The 21,066-nt window shown below is 41.7% G+C and overlaps 1 protein-coding gene across 12 annotated transcripts in view; it reads right to left on the bottom strand.

Annotated features, from left to right (window-relative positions):
• The window catches only part of LOC137356372 (doublecortin domain-containing protein 2), a 198,976-nt gene that overhangs the window by 20,145 nt on the left and 157,765 nt on the right, over nucleotides 1-21,066 (bottom strand). For 9 of the 12 annotated variants that reach the window (XM_068022287.1, XM_068022263.1, XM_068022316.1 and 6 more), the window contains 3 exons: nucleotides 20,758-20,941; nucleotides 17,282-17,385; nucleotides 10,505-10,972 (listed from right to left, as the gene is read on the bottom strand). In XM_068022287.1, the coding sequence (XP_067878388.1) occupies nucleotides 10,505-10,972; nucleotides 17,282-17,385; nucleotides 20,758-20,941 (756 nt within the window). Of the gene's footprint in view, nucleotides 1-740; nucleotides 878-10,504; nucleotides 10,973-17,281; nucleotides 17,386-20,757; nucleotides 20,942-21,066 lie in introns of those variants that run through there. The other 3 variants (XR_010971044.1, XM_068022334.1, XM_068022323.1) reach the window with 2 other exon arrangements.

Below are 21,066 nucleotides of genomic sequence, written 5' to 3'. Positions count from 1 at the left end.
GAGAAGTCTCCAATGCAGGTGAAGGCCAACGCCATTCATTCTGCACAGTGATGTAATGTGTCAAATTCAGCATTGCCAGACTCCTGTGACTGGGTGCCCAAGGTCTCAGTCACAGCACTGACAGACCTCTGTGCCATGCTTATTGCTTTGGGGTTCCCTTACAGATGGCCATGAAAATGCTACTTGCTCCATAGTAATATGCATTTCAATAAATCCCTCCTGTAAAACTATGGTGATGTCAGAGATGCACTCCTGTACATTTTTTGACAGGTGCTGCAGGCTGCTGATAGTGTGCCCAAAGGATGTTGTGAAAGCCTTCTCCTCCTGTATTAACTTCTAAAAGCAGGATCTGTGGGATATCAATCCTGCCCATGTTGCTGACAGATCGTAAAGGCTGTCAGACAGGTCAACTTCCTTTTCTGCCCCCATTGCTTGCTCCTCCTGATCAGTGCATTGTATTTCACCAAGTGCCCCTCCATCCAACTCACTAATTATATTTTCCAGGCTTCTCATATCTGTGTGGTGTGAGCGGCAGCTGGAGTGCTTGTGGCAATACCCTAGTGCATGTGCTGGGGGCATCACTCCCTCCTCATCATGGGAAGAAGCTACAGGGAAATAACGGCTGTACAATTTTTAATGCATCCCCCAGAAAATGGGTTCCAAGTAAGGCAAGAATAATTGAGTGCTTCATGCAACTGAGTAGCATTTGTAAGTCCTGTTGTGAGGACTAGGTAAGGCAGTGACAATATGAATGATCATATCAAATGGAGGGTACTTGCTGAGTGGAGCCACATCAATTCTAAAGCTGTCAGCTGCTTTTGTTGGCTGGCCCATCTCTTGTTCTCATTCACTTCATAAGGTTGTGTGTAGCCAAGACCTGGAAACAGAGTATAATAATGAACACATTAGTTTGTGACTGGCCAATAGAAGCGAGACCCTTTTGTCTTGAGCACTTTCCTCCCCAGCCCAACATCTCCCAGTAATCTGCATGCTGCTTTTCCTGCCAGTTCTCTTTTTGTGGTGGCACCTTCTACAGAATAAATGTGTGTAGTGCCAAGGGCACAATACAATGTGGAACCCTTACAGTTGCAAGCCCACGGGGGTTGCACTGGGACTGTACCTGTATGATGAATGAGCATGCATGCACATTCCAGTGAATACACCTACCTTGGCACTTCTTCTGACACCACTGAACTTCTTCTGTATTTGTTTGCCGATTCGCCTGACCTGAGACACAGCCACCGCTTGTTGGGTAACTTCCTCCCAACTTCAACCTTTGCTTTTTTGTGAGGTGTTGACCTCCTGCCCTGCAGATTGAAACCGTCCGTTCCCACATCTCCCACATCATCTCCTCCAAAGCTGAATGCTAACATCTTCCCCATGATCTTCTCCTCAGTTCCAACCGGTGTACTGCACTGAACCAAAGTATCTCCTCTTTAATGGATAGCTGCAACCCTTTAAGAGTTGCTTTCTAGCCCAATTATCCAGACAACCAAAAATAAGGCCTCACTCACAGTGCACATTTTTTACATGCGCAAACCCTATTCTAATAAAGGCCCAGAGCTTAACCAGGAAAATCGGAACAGGAAATCGCCTTGCACTGTATGTGAGTATGGAAAATAAGGGCTACTGCTCTAAAATCAACTTCTATAGATATCATTCAGTCTGAATCATCATCAAGCATATGTGGAAAGAAGGCAATTCTGCCCTTTTAATTACTGAATTTAACATTATGAAAATTGAAGGAAAATGTAGGGAAAGTACTTCTTGTTCAAAGTAAAACTACATTTTATAGAAGAAAATACTAGGCATCTTGCAATGGCTAATTCAATCCATTTCCCTTTACTTCTTCTTGTGCACCAATACCTGCTTGGTGTCTAACCCAAGCCTTCTTCCAATTGCAAATCTTGTTCTCATTCCTAAAGTCTTAGTAATGCTCTAAGCCTACAATTATGGAGCTCCACAATTGATCCTTTTTTTAAGAGATTCAAGCTTCTCAAAATTCAATCAATTAATAAATTCAATCAATTCAATAGGGCGGCACAGTGGTTAGCACCACAGCCTCACAGCTCCAAGCGACCCGGGTTCAGTTTTGGGTACTGCCTGTGCGGAGTTTGCAAGCTCCCCCTGTGACCATGTGGGTTTCCGCCGGGTGCTCCGGTTTCCTCCCACAGCCAAAGACTTGCAGGTTGATAGGTAAATTGGCCATTGTAAATTGCCCCTAGTGGAGGAGAATGGTGGGGATGTGGTAGGGAATAGGGGATTAATGTAGGATTAGTATAAAAGGGTGGTTGTTGGTCGGCACAGACTCGGTGGGCCGAAGGGCCTGTTTCAGTGCTGTATCTCTAAATAAAAATAATTAAATTATAGTCCCATAACTCAGAATGACTGTTGCGGCAGTGAGAGGGGGGGGGGGGGGGGGGGGTAAATATGGAGGAATGCAACCAGAATCTAAGTATGATTAAGGAAAAGGGTTGCTCAATAATCATGACACAAGTTAATGATCTCTAGCACATTAGGGCCTACTGATTAAAACAAAAAGAAAATACACAATCATGCACCATTATGAAAATCTCTATAATAGATCAATAGTAAATAAGGTTAAAATGATGAACATAAAGCAGAATGTTGCTAACCAACAAAATATTCATTAGCTGGGAGCTGCTGCAGGGCTTTAGTACAGAAGAAGATTCATAACTACTCTGTAGCCAAACTGGCTCCAGTTGATCTTGATTTTTCTGCTTATCATAAGAACAATTGTAGGAAATAATTATAGATATCCAATGCAAAGTACAGTCAGAGTGAATTTCAAATGATGGTAGGGGGTTAACCTAATTAGGGGATACCTAATCCTAATCACTAAACTGCAGGGACAGGTTAGCACAGTGGCTATGTTACTGGACTAGTAATCCAGATGCCTGGCCAAATAACATCAAAGATATGGGTTCATATTCCACCATGGCAGCTGGGGAATTTAAATTCAGTTAATTAAATTAATCTGGAATAAAAAGCTATTATCAGTAATGGTAACTATGAAACTACTGGATTGTGGTAAAAAACCATCTGGTTCACTAATGTCCTTTAGGGAAGGAAATCTTCCGTCCTTACCTGGTCTGGCATATATATAGGACTCTGGACCCACAGCAATGTAACAGACTCTTAACTGTCCTCAAAATTGGCCGAGCAAGTCACTTAGTTGTATTCAAGGCCAATCAGAGATTGGCAATAAATGCTGGCCTTACCAGTGACACCCGCATCCCAAGAATGTATAATAATTAAAACAATCTGCAAGATTTTTCCATATGTTTATCAATTCTGTTCAAACTATTACACGGGTGTCCAGCACATTACAACGTTAAGAATCATACAGGCCCAGAAGGAGGCCAGTCAGCCCTTCGTGTCTGTGTCGGCTCTTTGAAAGAGCTATCCAGTTAGTCCTACTCCCCTGCTCTTTATGCATAGCTCTACAAAGTTTTCCTTTTCAAGTATTTATCCAATTTCCATTTGAAAGTTACAATTGAATCTTGCTCCATCATGGAAAAAATCAGCAGGCACTTGTAAAGGTTTGAGTTAATTATGGATAGCCAGCATGTATTTGTAAAAGACAGATCAGGCTTGACTAATCTAATTGAATTTTTTGATGAAGTAACAGAGAAGGTCGATGAAGGGAATGCAGTGGATGTTGTCGATATAGATTTTAAGAAAGCGTTTGATAAAGTACCACGTAAAAGGCTGGTAAACAAAATTGAAGCTCATGGATTAGGAGGGTCAGTGTCCAATTGGATAAAAGAAAATTGGCTTAGGACAGAAAACAGCGACACATGATAAATGGTTGTTTTTCAGACTGAGGATGGTAAACAGTGGTGTCCCCCAAGGGTCAGTGCTAGGACCACTGCTTTTTTTGCTACACATAAATGACTTGGATCTTGGAATACAGAGTACAATTTCAAAATTTGCTGATGACACCAAACTTGGAGATGTGGCAAACAGTGAGGATGATACAAGCTACCTGCAAGAGGACATAGATAAGCTAGCAGAATGGGCAGGCAAGTGGCAGATGGAATTTAATGCAGACAAGTGTGAGGTGATGCATTTTGGCAGATGGGATAGGATGAGACAATATAGACTTAATGGTGCAGTTCTAAAGAGTGTACAGAAACACAGGGACCTGGGGATATATGTGCATCGATCTTTGAGAGAGTGGCTAGCAAAACATATGGGAGCTTGGGCTTCATAAATAGAGGCATAGGGCTGAATTTTGTTCAGCCCACAATTTCGGGCTCTGTGGCTGGGGGTGCTGGAAGATCGGAATGGCAGCGGCCTGCCACAGAGCCCAATACCGGGATTGTCGGGCCCGATCTTCCCGACAGCGGTATGGCACTGTGGCGGCCCCTCCACCACTCAGCGGTGGGGCCTGACTTTAAATATTTAAATAAACTCTATAAATACATTTAAATTGAATTACCTACGATCTTACCATCGGATACGGATCTTCCGTGAGACGGGTGGCGCTCATGTGCCTTCACTTTCCTGTCCAGAGAAAGCTGGTGCCACTGAGGTGAGGAAGGAGGGAACTCAGGATTTTTAGTGTAGTTGGGGTGGGCAGGGCAGGGGCGACAGGGTCAACTCTGCATCTGTGGGTGGAGGGGAGAGGGGTGACCTCTGCACTTTGTTCATTGTGGGGTGAGAGGCGTGACCTCTGCACTCTGCAGTTGCGGGGAGAAGGGGTCAACTCTTCAATTTCAGTGTACTGGTGGGGAATGGAGCCAACATTTATTTTTAGTGTAGTGGGGCGGGGGCGGGGTGGGGGACGGGGGGAGGGGGGTGGTTCAACCCTGCATTCTCTGTGAAGAGCTGGCAGAATTTTTAAAATAGCCCAGTGCCTGCACAGAGACAGTTGACATAAGAACATAAGAAATAGGAGCAGGAGTAGATCATATGGCCCATCGAGTCCGGTCCGCCATTTAATATGATCATGGCTGATCTTGGGCTTCAATTCCACTTTCCTGCCAGCTCCCCATATCCCTTGATTCCCTGTGAGACCAGAAAATCTATTTATCCCAGCCTTATGTGTATTCAATGATGGAGTATCCACAACCCTCTAGAGTAGAGAAATCTAAAGATTCACAACCCTTTGAGTGTAGTAATTTTTCCTCATAATGCCATTCACAACGTCGCTGAGACTGCCCTAGCCACATGATTGACGGGGCGGCCACCCTGCATATTTAAATGAACCGCCACGCTCAAGAACGCGGCAACGTGGTGGTGCGCGGCCCGTGCATGCAGGATGCCAACAAAATTAAGCCCATTGAGTACAAAAACAGAGAAATTATGCTGAACTTTTATAATGCTCTGGTAAGGCCCCAACTAGAGTACTGCATCCAGTTCTGGTCGCCACACTTAAGGAAGGTGTGAGGGCCCTTGAGAGGATGCAGAGGAGAATTTAGTTACAAGGTTAGGTTGGAAAAGTTGGTGTTGTTTTCGCTAAAACAAAGGAGATTGAGGGGAGATTTGATAGAGGTGTGCAAGATTATGATAGGCTTGGATAAGTTCGACAAGGAAAAACTGTTTCCATTAACTGATGGTACAAAGAGTATGGACACAGTTTGAAGGTTTTGGGCAAGAGATGCTGGGGGGCTTGTGATGAAACATAAGTATAATAGGCTTAATTAGGTTGCATTTAGATATAATTGATACATTATACCTTTTAGAAATAAAGATTGAATAAATGGTCAGTTTTCAAGATTCACTGAAATTCCCGTTTAAGGGTAGAGTTAAAAAATCCATTCCAAGGTCTTCCAATGTCTCTGCTACAATGGAATTAGAACATGACACATATTGAAACATCCTATGTGAAGTCAGTACTGATGGCTATAAAATTAATTAGTTGATAGTGTTAGTGATATGGACAGACTGACTCAAAAGGATGGTACAAGGTATCATAAAAAGACAATTACAGATGAGAAATTATCACATGAAATGGTATTTACAAAAACAGATGTCAATTAAACCCAATTATAAACGTTTTGACCAGATAAAAGCTCACAACTTCAAGAGAAGGGGATCTCCAGCAAATGCATTAAGTGGGGATGGTAGTTAATGATATTACCATATATGGATCTCAAAAGCAGGACGAACACATGCAGAAAGGTAAAACCTACATTCCAAAAGATGAGATGAAAGATTAGAAATATAAACATGAGACTTTTGAATCAAAAAAACAGAAGTATTGAATTCCTCATCAATGCTTCTCAACCTATGGTACTCGGGGAAATTAAGGTAAAAGTTTACTTTAAATTTTGATGGATATTCTAAGATATTTTGCTGTAACATTGTCAAGGCTGAACTCTTGGATTCTATTTTAGAATTAAGATTTATGTTTTACATCTCTTAATATAGTATACTTAGTAGTATACTTAACCACTTAAAGTGTATTACATGTTCAATTCTTTAATAAGTATATAAAAGTTAATAAATCGTCTCATGTAGCATTCTGTATACAACTAAAAGAATCCCCTCTCTGTGCCTCCTTCAGTGGGGAGATACTTATTGAAGAGAGTTTCCCAGACCTTTATAATATCTGGGATATTTATGACTTAGCTATAATTATTTAAAAATAGGCTATCCGAAAGATAGTAATATTCTCTGTTAGTTTTCTTTCTTTGAATTAAGATTAGTTCAGTTCTTCAGACCCAAACAAGTGTCTGCAGGAATCTGTCTGGTCTGAACTTAATTAAGGGAGACTTATAGGGATGTATGCTTGATTTGGTTTAGTCCCTATAAGGGGTTAAAGTCAAAAATCACTTCAGACTGTGAGGAAGAACTTTTTTAACATAGCGAGTGGTAATGACCTGGAACTTGCTGCCCACAAGGGTGGTGAAAGTGGAGACAATCAATGACTTCAGAAGGAAATTGGATGGGAATTTGAAGGAAATAAACTTGCAAGATTACAGGGATCGAGCAGGGGAGTGGAACTGACTGGACTGCTCTGCGGAGAGCCGGCATGGACTCAATGGGTCGAATTGCCTCCTTCTATGATGTAAATGACTCTATGACCTTGTCAGGCAGTGCATTTCAGATCATAAGAACTTGCAGTGTAAAAAAAAAAATTCTTTTGCCCCTTGATTTTTTTTGCAATCATCTTAAATTTGTGTTCTTTGGTTGCCAACCCTTCTGCCAGTGGAAATAGCTTCTCCCTGTCTACTTCTTCAAAATCCCTCATAATTTTGAATGCCACTATCAAATCTCCCCTTAACCTTCTCTACATGAAGGAAAACAATCCCTCTAGCTTTTGTAGTCTCTCCGTATAACTGAAGATCCTCTTCCCTGGTACCATTCTGGTAAATATCCAGTACAATCTTTGTAAGGCCTTGACATCCTTCCTGACGTGAGGTGAACACTATACTCTAGCTAAGGCCTAACCAATGTTTTATAAAGGTTTATTAGAACTTAATTCCTTTTGCATCCTATGTCTATATTTATAGACTTTTTTTAACAGCCATCTCAACTTGTCCTTCCACCTTCAGAGATTTGTGTATGTATGACTGCAGGTCTCTCTGTCCATTCACCTCATTCAAAATTGTACAATTTTGTTGATATTGCCCTTCCTCATTCTTATGATCAAAATGTATCACTTCATATTTGTCTGCATTAAATTTCATCTGCCATGTGTCATCTGCCCATTTCACCAGTCTATGTCCTCCTGAAGTCTGCTACTATCCTCCTCACTGTTACTACATTTGCAAGTTTTATGTCATCTGCAAGAATGCATTTATTTAATAATTTTTATCATTTTTAACATGGCAGGCAACAGTGCTAAATATTAACAAAAAGAATATCTGCTGCATCATACAAAGAACAAGCTGAAAATATTCTAGGTATTCCCGTGGCAATGGTATACTGGCCTGGAAGTACAAGCTGCATATCGAAAAAACATTTGCAAAAACAAATATAGAAATTAAGGAAGATTTGTTTTTATATTAAATATAGGCCACCCAATAGGAATGTACACAATACCTTTCCAAACCCATCCTCCCCTCAACTATGCAACATCCCCATCTTCAATTCAACTCTTCCAGGAAAGGACTCAATAGCTTGGCTCCCCAGGGTCAGTCAGCGAGATCCAACTGGAAAAAGAAATCTTCAATCTGGAAAAGGCCAGCGTCTGTTGGCGTTCCTGCATAATTTTATTCAGTCCACCAGATACTATAGGGTAGTACTCTTCCAGACATCACCATGGCAGGCATAATCACTCTAATACTTTAAAGAAGGCAAGATATTGACCCAGTATACACAGGCATGAAAGGGTAAAATTTCCCCAGCTACACTGCCCAAAATCAGGCACTATAGGAGTCATGGAACAAAGAAAATGGATGAGGGAGGCCTATAGTGGATCCCCACCCCTGAATGTGATGAATCAGATTTTCCTTTGCCCTTCCCTGCAGCAGGGATCCTAACTACTCAACCCTGGACAGCTTCGTCACATACAATTGATGGCACTGCGCCAGGGATGGGGAAACCAGCCAATTTCCCAACCTTCTTGCCACTGTACCACCAACCCCTAGTAAGACCAGAAGAAAAGTGATGGTACTTGCTGAAGCAGTTATGGGAAGATTCCTGATGGAAACAGGGAAAAAAGCAGATTATCCCCACGTCTCTCGCTGGTCTGCATCCCCCATCCCTGCCCCCACCTCCAGGTTCCTTGAAAACAATTTCACAAAATTCCAGCACAATCTTCAGGGGCTTTGGTCGCCTGTAAATCTCAATGTGGAACTTCACGAATTCCCCATTTCAGCACCACTGCATCTCCCCAGCTAGCAGTTACAGGCTCTCTCTATACAGCAAAGACAGAGCCAGGAGCACTCCCTACTTAATAAGGCCCAAATCAGGAAACTGAGTCAGGACAGTGGGCAGAGGTCCCACCCTGAGCTACTTCCAGTGGTTCAACTGCTGCAGAAGAAAATCCATCCCATATTCTTCTGTTACGTTTCAACTTCTTTCTCAAACACTTGACCTAGAAATTCATTGGTGCCCCACCCATTTTAAAATTCGCATTATTGTTTCCAAATCCCTCCATGGCCTTTCCGCTCCCAATCTCTGTAACCTCCTCCAGCCCTGCAACCCTCCGAGATATCTGCGTTCCTTCAATTGCGACCTCTTGCGCATTCCCAAATTTAATCGCTCTACCATTGGTGGCCATGCCTAGGCCCCAAAGCTCAGCATTCCCTCTTTAAACCTTACCACCTCTCTTTCTTCCTTTAAGACACTCCTTAAAACTTTCCTCTGAGTAAAATATCCCAAGGCACTTCACGGGAGCATTATCAAACAAAATTTAACACCAAACCACATAAGGAGATAGTATGTTAAATTTTGTTTGATAACGCTCCAGCGAAGCACCTCTGGATATTTTACTAAGTTAAAGGTGGCATGTAAATGCAAGTTGTTGTTGTTTTACAAGTGTACAACAAGTTCCTACGGATCAATATTCGTAAAGGCTAAAGTAGAGGCATTCAAGGCCTGTGCCTGAAACAGCCTGAAAGTAAGGGTGGGCTGCATTCAGAACAACAAAGTGTATGTTTGACCTAACCAATGATCCTTAAAGGGACCACCAGAGGCCACCATCAAACAGGTTAGCTTTAAAGTCAAGAAAAATGCAAAAATACTTCCCTGAATGTGGAGCTGGGAGGAGAAAAGATATTTGTCAGCACTGAGTGGGACAGGCAGTTTCATTAATATAAAAGCAAAATACTGCAGATGCTGTAAATCTGAAATAAACACAAGAAATGCTGGAAATACTCAGCAGGTCTAACAGCATCTGGTGAGAGAGAAGCAGAGTTAACATTTCAGGTCAGTGACCCTTCTGATGACCTGATGTGGCCCATATGATGTTCTTCATTGATATCATTGAAAAATGCCGTGTAGGCTTCACAGGTAGTGGCCTGCAGCACTGTCTGTCCTCAGGGAATAGACATAGTCTGCATAGCTTTTGCAAACTAATTTCTCCCCTTAGAAGTGGTGATTATGAAATGAGTCAATCATTTTGATATGTACAGAATAAAAAGACCCAGTTGTATTGTAAGAATTGGTTCAGTACTGTTTATAATGTTTACTATTTATTTACGAAATATTCTATCCCTTACCTAGGAATAATAAATTAAAACTTGCCTCTTCTGACATTCCAATTCTTGGCCTCAATTCAAGGTTTGAGCACCTCTTCGAAGTATACTTCAAGTTTGCATTACTAAACAATCCTCTCTCAGTCAAGATGAGTGACTAATAAGTTATAAACCTGCCAAATTGTATTCTTTTATTCCCATAAAGTTATAATGGGTTATATAATATTGCTGCAGTACTTGAGGCTTAACAAAATTTGTCTGACTCAACTGTATGAACAAGTTAAAAAAAAGTGCCAATTCTATATTCTTAATGAACACTCTACTACAACAATTAGTCATTGCATACTTTTGTGGAAGTGCAGCTCATTAAGTTCCTTTTCATTGCTAACCTTTTCTAACTCTGAGACTTCATCAACGTGCTCTTGTTTCTCTGCCAGCTCCTGCCATGTTTCCAATTTGTGAGAGACTGGATCTTTCTGAGCAGATTGTAAGCTCTTTTGTTCTGAAGCCGCACCTGCAAAGTAGCCATCATGGGTTGGGCGTGAACCTTCTTTCCTTGGATCCTTCTGTTTGCTGTGAAGTCCATCTGTTACCGAAGGTAGTGCAATTGAATTTCCTAGTATTATAGTATTACCATCAACATTATTGGACTGGCTATCCTCTTTAGTTTTATTGTATTCTTGTACATTTTCAACTAGTCCATCCTCATCTCCTGTCCATCCATTTGGGTCATTCCACTGCTCTCTTCTAGTCTCATAGTCGTCCACTCCATAATGGAAATCTTCTTCATGGTTAGCTGTAGATGTAATATTGTCATAAGGTGGTATTTCTTCCTCATGAACAATTTCAGCAGGGACCTGTAAAATACAACACATTTGCTTTTGTTAGGCTAGAAATAGCATTTTCATTGTCATAGTCTCCAAATGGAGATCCTTATAGCATTTTAGTTGAGTACAAAGAACAAAGAACAAAGATAATTACAGCACAGGAACAGGCCCTTCGGCCCTCCAAGCCTGCGCCGATCCAGATCCTCTCTCTAAACATGTCGCCTATTTTCTAAGTAAGTTTTCAATAATCTTCAGGTTCACTATTGAGTCTATCAGGTTGCAATTGTGAAGGAAACAAGAAAAAGCTTAGAATCTAACAGGCACTCTCTCTCTCTTTCACTTCTATTCTGAAACCTTATTGTCCATTCTAATCTTTCTTGTTTTTACTATTAGTACTATAGTCACGGCTTCACTAAACTTTTCTCTCTTGTTCCTCCTAAGGCCTAAATGTGTCACTTTCCTCCTTCCTGCATTCTCACTGCTGATAATATCATGATCCCTCACTACCGAAGAGGAACTGCGCTCACAGGAAGCAGCTGTCAGAGTTAGGTTTACAGCATTAGAATGCCAACACTCTGACCCCAATGAACACTATTCTCTGCTGGGAGTGCAGGATTGCAGAATTATCCCTGCTATATTGAAGTCAATGCACTTCACACTGTCTCAAACTCAAAACTCATTCATTGCCAGGACTTTTCAATGGGAGCAGAGCCTGGCCTGCACCTGTAGGAGGCACAGGCCAGACAGAAACAAACTAAAGAGGTGGGAAGGTGTGTTCCCAACCTTCTGACTCCATTGCTGGATATGACCTTGCTGGGCACTGCCCATGCACAGGGGTGCCCTAGTACAGGAATGCCCAGAAACAGCTGGCACACTCATATGCCCCCGACCACCTCAGGGTGGCCAGGAGCTCGCTGAAGGTCTACGAGTGTGCGCTACATGATATATTTAACCTCTCTCCCAAGAATATTAATTGTCAGTTGGTGGCCTCATAGCTGCCAATCTCCATTGGTCCCAATTGACAATGTTGAAAATGCTCATAGAGAGATACAGCACTGAAACAAGCCCTTCAGCCCACCGGGTCTGTGCTACCCATCAACCACCCATTTACACTAATTCTACATTAATTCCATATTCCCTACCACATCCCTACCTTCCCTCAATTCTTCTACCACCTACCTACACTAGGGGCAATTTACAATGGCCAATTTACCTATCAACCTGCAAGTCTTTGGGTGTGGGAGAAAACCAGAGCACCCAGCGGAAACCCACATGGTCACAGGGAGAACTTGCAAACTCTGCACAGACAGCACCCAGAACCAAACCTGGGTCACTGCAGCTGTGAGGTTCCTGGTCCCTTTAATTAACCAGGACATACTTCAGAGTTAATAGAGAGCAGATGATGCTCATTGCAGCTTCTATTTGAGAGCTGGATTTTTCCCCAGTCAGTGAAGTTACTTCTGGACAGGGAGTTAGTCCAGAAGGGAAGAGTAGAAGCTGGTATTTGTATTGAATTGTGGATCGAGCATAAAACAGTTGTGGATCACAGACTGTCTACTGCTTCCTGATTTTGGTGAATGCATATCTGCCAATTGATCACCAATTTCCAAGGCCTTACAGGCAACTATAAGCCTGAGAAGACTGCAGCAGCTCCTGGCATTCCTGCCAGCCTTATTTCCTGCCAGAGGGCTAAAATGACCTAGATGGGAAACCCAGGTGTACCTGGCATTAGACACATGTAGCGCACTTTGGGTGCACTGTACCCTTTTAACATCTAAGCACACAGAATCCAGGATAATCCACCCTATAATGTTCAGGACTATGGGCCCAGTCTGTTCAACTAAATTTCTTTAAAAACTACCAGACGCCTTTATTTGTGGATTGACTTTTTAGTCATTCAGCAAACTAATCAGTTCACTATTTGTAAGCAATATGGAAAAAAGTCTCTTTAGTCAATGCCACCCAATCTGCATTTTCTTTGAACCCACAGTGCGTACAGATTTCAGCAATTTTATACATTGTTTGAAATATCTTGTTTGTGAAATCATACATTGCAGAATAATCTTTTCGATCAACAAAATATGGCATTATGAAATAATTAAACTGGAAAATGTATTTTCACATGGTATTTCTTAAATTAAATTAGAGCTGTCCTTAAAATTTAAAAATTGCTTCATAAGATATAATGTAACTCTTGAGAGACACATAACTTCCAACAACTACCGTATCAATTTGGTGCACATAAAAATTCAATTAAATTTGCACATGACTTCAATGTGAATTAATTATTAGACTATGGTATATGTTTCACATCCATCAATGCCGAGTAAGATGATAGAGTGCAGAAAACCATTTACATTCACAGTTACCACGACTACTTCATCAAAGGAACAGGACAGATAAATTACTTTGTACATGCAGCAAACTGAAGGACATTTTGTCCTGGTCTAAAATAAATAAATATTTTCCAGTAATTTACGTGTGGATCAAATGAAAAATAGAGGCCTTACAAATGCTTTCAGTTGTATTTCAGACACTTCTGTTGCCTGGAAACTATGAAAATATAATCAGTTGTATTTTCACATTTCATGCAAGAGACAACATATTAGCAATACTTCCCCACCAGATGCGTGTCCAGGAATTGGAGATGTACTTGAACATTGTTCTATCCACTTGAGATGTTTTCCAACAGTAGGATCTGACTTTCGTATATTACTGAAATAGTTAGAGTGTGTGTCTTGCTGTACATTGGCTGATGAGTTGGGAAATATGCACTTTGCTGTATATTAAATCCCAAACTTACATTAATTTCAATCTTCTTAATGAAATTGGGGCTAAGTTAGCACCTCAAATTAGCACTAGGGAGTCAGGAGGTGAGTTACTTGCCGCAGAATTCCCAGTTTTAAAGGGGAAACTTGAAATTACAGCTAGATCACACTTGCAGAGAAGTGAGAAGCAGCTCACATGTCATAATAGATCATCTGCTGTTGTGTTACTCAATAAAATATATTAAAATGAGTCAACTAGAAACAAACACAAAACCATTATCATCAGCATGTGCTGTGGAATGCAATAAAACATGAATTTTAATGCTCATTAAAGGCACAGATCATAACTTGCTTGTGGAAGTCAAATCATAATTCACTACCTCTGCAACATATTCTCTATCTACACCACCCCAACTGTGGGTGACATATGTGTGAATTTTTGGAAAAAGAAAAGCTCACACATTCACACAACAGAAATTCATTCAAAACACAAGAGAATTGGCTAATGGGCAACTGGTATTGTGTGAACGCTGGAGAAATGTCAGGATTATGTAATTTATTTAACTATGTTCAGAGTTGCAGGGATGGATGAACAGGGACTAACTAGGCACTAAAATTGCATTTTCAATTCTGCAAACCCTTTCATAATCAGGAATTTGATAATTGCAATCTGGGGATCACTAGCAAGGCCATTTATTTCTTATTTGTTCAAAGGATTTGAGTCCGTCTTCTTGAACCGCCGCAGTCTATGTGTTGTAGGTGCGCCCACAGTGCTGTTAGGGAGGGAGTTCCAGGATTTTGACAATGAAAGAACAGTGATATATTTCCAAGTTAGGATGGAGTGTGACTTGGAGGGAAACTTGCAGGTAGTGGTGCTACCATGCATCTGCTGCCCTTGTCCTTCCAGGTGGTACATGTCGCGGGTTTGGAAGGTGCTGTCACCAAAGCTTTGGCAAGTTGCTGCCGTGCAGCTTGTAGATGTTACACACTGCTGCCTTGGTGTGCCAGTTTTGGAGAGAGTGAATGCTTTAAGGGATGGATGGGGTGTCAATCAAACAGGCTGCTTTGTCCTGGATGGTGTTGAGCTACTTCAGTGTTGTGGGAACTGCAGTCATCCAGGCAAGTGGATAACATTCCATCACACTCCTAACTTGTGCCTTGTAGATGGTGAACAGGCACTGGGGAGTCAGGAGGTGAGTTACTTGCTGCAGAATTCCCAGCCTCTGACCTGCTCCTGTAGTCCCAGTATATATGTGGCTCATCCCTTGTTACCACTGTATTGCTCATCCCTTGTTGCCCTTGAGAGGATGGTTTTGGACCTTCTTCCAGAACAGCTGCAGTCTATGTGGTAAAGGTACTCCCAAAATGCTATCAGGTAAATGGTTCCATAATTCTGACCAAGTGATGATGAAGTAACGGCGATATATGTCCAAGTCGGGATGATTGCTGACTTGGAAGGGAAATTGGAGGTAATGGTTATTATGGACAGAGATGAGAGAAAACAGTTCTCTTCCCTTTACTGTCCAGAATCAGTGTGTACTTTTCTGAAAGGAAGATGGGTATGTTTCTTAACTCGTGAGTGTATGGCCAATTTGAATAACCAGCAACATGCTTTTCATGGGTTGAAATAAAGAGGATTACATTTATTCACACATTCACTTTAAAAGTCTGATGCTGTCACTCACTCACCACTCACACAAATGAGAAAGAAAGCTGTTAACAAGGATAGTACACTTTTACAAATTACAAACGAAGGAATAGTTTGCAAGTCATGTGATTTGGCTCGTCTTGGGGAAATAGCATGCATTACAGGCCTAGCGAAGGTGGTGTTTTTCGCTCCTGAAGTGCAGTTATGTGGACTCGATAGCCAGAGTCGTATAGCAAATACATTGCAGGATTTTCTCGAAGGGGTGCACTTTCAGCAGGTCATGAACAATAGGAGGTGTGAATTCCACAAAGGGTTTCGTCTTGGTATGTCCATTCAAGGGAGGCACGCCACCCATGGTCATTCAATTAGGAACTTTCCGCAGGCTTGAGATACTTCCAAGTCTGGGCCGAAATTGCAAATGTCACCTGACCCTCGGCAGCCATCTTATGCAGCATTTTAATGTCCATTGTGGTTCATTTAAAAAGAATCCAGAAGATTCTATGCTGAATACAATCCATGTTTAAATTTATGAATAGGACATACCTTCACTGGGCATGACCTGGTGGTCCCATATGCCTGCAGCCCTTTTGCCTCTGTGTAGTGGAGGTTATGAGCTTGAGAGGTGCTGTTGAAGATGCCTTAGTGAGTTGCTGTCATGCATTTTGTGAATAGCACACATTGCAGTCACAGTACAGTGGCGATGGAGTAGATGTTTAAGCTAGTCGACGTGGTGCTGATCAAACAAACTTTTATTTTTTTTAAATTTTATTTTAGAGATACAGCACTGAAACAGGCCCTTCGGCCCACCAAGTCTGCGCCAACCAACAACCACCCATTTACACTAATTCTACATTAACCCTATATTCTCTACCACATCCCCACCATTCTCCGACCAACTACCTACACTAGGGGCAATTTACAATGGCCAATTTACCTATCAACCTGCAAGTCTTTGGCTGTGGGAGGAAACCGGAGCACCTGACAGAAACCCACTGCTTTGCTCCGATGTTGTTCAGCTTCTTGAGTGTTGTTACAGTTGCACCCATCCAGGTAAGTGGAGAGTATTCCATCACACTCCTGACTAGTACCTTGTAGGTGGTGGAAATTATTTGGGGAGTCAGCAGGTGAGACTGTCACTACAGAGTACCAAGGCACTGATTTTCACTAGCAGCCGTGTCATTTATTGGTCCAGTTGAGTTTCTGGTTAATGGTGACCCCCAGATATTGTTGGCAGGAATTTAGGTGATGATAATGCTATTAAGTGTTAAGGGAGGTGAAGGTCCTTGTTTGGAAACAACAGTCATGCTGTCATGGTATTTAATAACCTATACTAACACGTAATTTCTACACACTAGCAAAACAAAAATACAAATTATTTTGTGTTAAATGGACCAAGTTATTTTTAATTTTGCAGAGGGTTGGGATGAGCTTTTAAATTAACTGGACATTTATCCAAACATTCCCCTCGCACCAAAAAAAGGATAGTCAATTTTAAGGACTAATCAGAGCAGAGGTAAGTGAGTGAGCCTTGTTAGGGCACTAGCGAACAAAAGCTCAGAACGCATTAAGCCACTCGGCTATTCTGATAGAGAACCCCATTGGACTGTCAGGCATTTCAGAAGGAAAAAACAATAAATCATGAGGGAACAAGGATGTAGATTCCTCTAACAGACTATTCTGAAAAAAGGTTAAATGTATGTATAAATGTTTGGAGAAAGCAGATTTAAAACATTAATTAAATGCTTTGAAATAGCTTCCTGATAGTCATCAACACCATCTGGTGAAACATATGGAATTATGTATGCTTTTTATCCATCTTGCAAAATCATACTGTGCATCTACAAAATGGACAGACTAGAAAAATAAAGACCTCTATACATATCAAAGAATGGCAAAAAACTACAGTGTTGCACACATTCTAACCTGATCAATAGGTAGATCCACCCTCATATCTGCATCTTCCCTCACCTCAGCAGCACCTTGGGTTTCTTTCCGAGTGTCTTGAGCTTTAAACACACCATTGTCTTCTACAGCAAATAAACATAATATTTATCTTGTTACATATACACAGATATAAGTATGCTGCCTTTGCATGTAATAGTTGTGCTTTCAGAGAAGTATACCATTTTTTATGTGAATGTCAAATAAGCCAGGAAAATTAATGTCCCTTTAAATGTAGACCATGAAGCATGTTCTGGAAGTAATTTTCCCAAAAAAGTCAACATTTCGACACTCGCACCAACTCTTCCGGCCACATCATTGACAATATCGGATTGCTTCTACTCAGTGAATACCGGAAAAATAGGCAGGGAGGATCCAATATCCTTAATGGAGGCTACCACAGCTTCCATCTATTAATCTAAATGGATAACAAATTGGGTAGACGTCTTAAAGGGCTTGCACTCCTTCCAACTTTATTTTCCTGCATTCACTGCGCCCATGTGATCCAATATTCCCAGGTGCAGGAACGGGAAATTCTCCCCCTTTGTTTTTTGAATCATGGGGTTATAGATATTTTAGATGCCAATGTAATTATAACCAACATACTACAAAAATAGAAAAAAATATTGGCCCTGTTTTTCCTCCTCACACATCGCCCCAGCATAATTTGGGTGCATACTTTTTACAAAGCACCTGATTTTTACCTTTGCTCAACATGGCAGCTTCTTTAGGTTCATCAATTTTAAATACATTAATGAGGGCTGGGCCAGATCTACCAGATGAAAATCGGTGTTTCACTCCAAAAGGTTGAGCAGAATTTTGTGTGGCTATTTGAAGTGGGAATGGTTGCATGGGGGTATGGAGAATTGTGTTGGAAGCATCTGTTCAGAAATCCCTGAATATATAGAGTTTTCAGGTGGGATAGAGATGGGGATAAAAAAGAGGGGGTGTAGCATTATTAGTTAAGGAATCAATAACAGCTGTGAGGAGCGATGATATACTAAATGAATCATCAAATGAGGCCATATGGGTTGCGCTCAAAAATACAAAAGGGCCAGCCACATGACTAAGAGTATACTATAGACCCCCAAATAGTGAGAGGGAATGTTACAACCAGGTGGAGGCAGGGGTCTAGGGGTCCCCTCTCTCAGCCTTTTTTTGGTTTGGCCATAACAGGGTTTTATTTTTTAAAACACCATTTTTTTAGCTTCCCTCTCAGTGAGTCCTTGCTCAGTGCTCTCTAATTGTAATGGCAAAGAAATCAACCAGACAGGTTTTCTCAGATTTAAACAAGAAAGGTGTAAGTTTATTAACCTTAAAACTATAACTCAGTTAAAACTACTAAGAATACGCGATGCAACCATGCTAGCATGCATACGCGATAAACACGCACGCAAATAGAGATAGAGGAGGAGAAAGAAGGGGAAAGGTTTGAAGTAATAGCTGGAGTTCAGTTACTGGTTTTGGATTGTACGTAAAGTCTTTGATTGAAGTTAAGTCTTGCAGTACTCATTGGGGCACAGTGCACACTTTCAAACTTGTTTCACTGGTCTTCTGTCTTGAGACTTAACTTACTTCTGTGGATCCCTGGAATTTTGCTAGAGAGAAAGAGAGAAAGAGAGAAAGAGAGAGAAAGAGAGAAAGAGAGAAAGAGAGAGAGAGAGAGAGAGAGAGAGAGAAAGAGATAGAGAGAGAAAGAGAGAGAAAGAGAGAGAAAGAGAGAGAAAGAGAGAGAGAAAGAGAGAAAGAGAGAGAGAGAGAGAGAGAGAGAGAGAGAGATGGGGTGGGGGGGAAGAGACTTCCTTCTCTTTTGTCTTCAAGTTGCAGTCTCTTTCTTGTGTGGCACAATTCAAACAAACCCCAGGTTGGCCAGCAGGTTAGTCATGTGACTAGCTCCTTAGTTGGAACAGCCTCTCCTGTGAGGTTTGTGGATTCCCCCAGCTTACTAGACATTCTCAATGGGACGGGGCGGGGTGGGTGCGGGGTGGTGGGTGGAATGCTGGCTCTTACACCTTCAATGTCTCTTGATCATTCCTATTGACGAAAATCCATCTGGCTAATTGAATCAGGGAATACTCCCATTGTCTTCTTCATGCAACCGTCTTTTAGAATGCAAATGTGCAGGCATGTTTTCATTCGTGAAGCTCCACAAGATGAGCAGCAGCAGCCGGGCATGCGTAGAAGGGCCCATCTGTGCCAGAGAGTGGACCGGTCTCGAATCAGCCCCACGATTCCTGGTCACTGCATCAAATGGACGAGTTGAATCAAATCTATCCTAAGTTTCAAGTCAGAGAGCCACCCAACACTGTGCCATTGCACCTCTAGAGCAAATGACGATTTGTTGTCTCACTCTGTTTGAGCCATGCCTGCTGATAGTCTGTAATCAAATTGGCATTGACAGTGTCGTAGAGGAGGCTGCTTTCAAAAGCATGCCTCCATCTTTGCCTATTTCTCCACTTTCCCCTCCTCTTCTGACAATGTTCACTCCCGCCTGGTGTACGAATCAACGGGTTGTTATTGTTTGTCATCGCTCAACTGGCCATTATTCTTGTGTAAACCTTGACAACAAGTATTGGATGATTATTTGACTGCAGAAAGCATCACGACCACCAAATCTTGCCTCCATTTCAATAGTCATTATTCAGAGGTTGTACTTGCACTTTAAAATGTTAAAATTTCATTTGGTTCTTTGTGCTTCTTCAATCTCCACAAGGATGTCTTGGGACTCACCTGCCCTAGGCTTCCCCTCTCCCTGCCTGGACAACAAGGCCCCAGCTAAGTCCCACTGATTCGCTTCCCGATTTTAAGTTCCTGGCCAACTTCCCAGCCATTATGCTCAGGAAGTCGCCAAGAGGCATGCTAATGAGGCCCAGCTGCTAAAATCAGCCAAGCCGGCCAACACATTGCCCACTTTGCCACGTTCCTGCCTGGGAGTTAAAATGAAGCCTAAAACCTCTACAGAATTCAGCCTGTCTACTGAATTGCCTTTAACATAAAAGTTGAAAGTTTCAAAACAGCAGACAGAATAACCACCTCTCTCTAACCTTATGTCACCAGCAGTTGGAGGCCAGTGAACAGGCTTAAACCATGTAATCAGTGCACATATGCAAAACTTCACTTCCCCTGATTAGAGGGACAGAGTAAAGTGGCTCTGCCAATCAGCAACAGTCTCCCTGCAGAAAAGGACTTACATTATGATGCCCCAGACCCAAAATCCACACTGCTTGTGCGTTCCAACTTCACCACTCCCTGCCTCCATAGAAAACAAGCAAAGTAGTATGCCAGTAACCTGGCTTGTTGCACTCCGATTGTTACAGCTGCCTTTCTATCCGGAAAATACATTTATAAACTTATATCACAGAGCAGGGAGGGTTCTGAAATAATGCTATAGGAAACAAAACACTTGAAGGAAATAAAATGCGCTTAAATTTGTTTTCAAGAGACATGTTGTAACTTACCATATTCTGCCAAAGGACCAGTTGAATGTTTGTGGTGTTTAACCTTCATGGGCTTCGCACGGAAAATAGAGTTTTTCTCCCTAGATGGCTTTGCTTCCAGATCTTTTGATTGCCCTTGGATTGTTTGTGAAGGTCCCACAAGCACTTGTCCATCTGTTGTAGAGTGGGAGCTATCACCTTCAGACTAGGAATGAGGGAGAGAAACAGTTCCCATGTTTTTAAAATTGTTTTTATTTCTCTATCTAAAGCAGATAAAATAGCTTACATAATTGATATGCACTCCATATTCGTCTTTCATTAATCCTTTTT

This window comes from Heterodontus francisci, chromosome 3 (assembly GCF_036365525.1).
Source record: "Heterodontus francisci isolate sHetFra1 chromosome 3, sHetFra1.hap1, whole genome shotgun sequence".
Classification (NCBI taxonomy): domain Eukaryota; kingdom Metazoa; phylum Chordata; class Chondrichthyes; order Heterodontiformes; family Heterodontidae; genus Heterodontus; species Heterodontus francisci.
The sequence above is the reverse complement of the archived record's forward strand: the minus strand, read 5'-3'. Positions and strand labels throughout refer to the sequence as shown.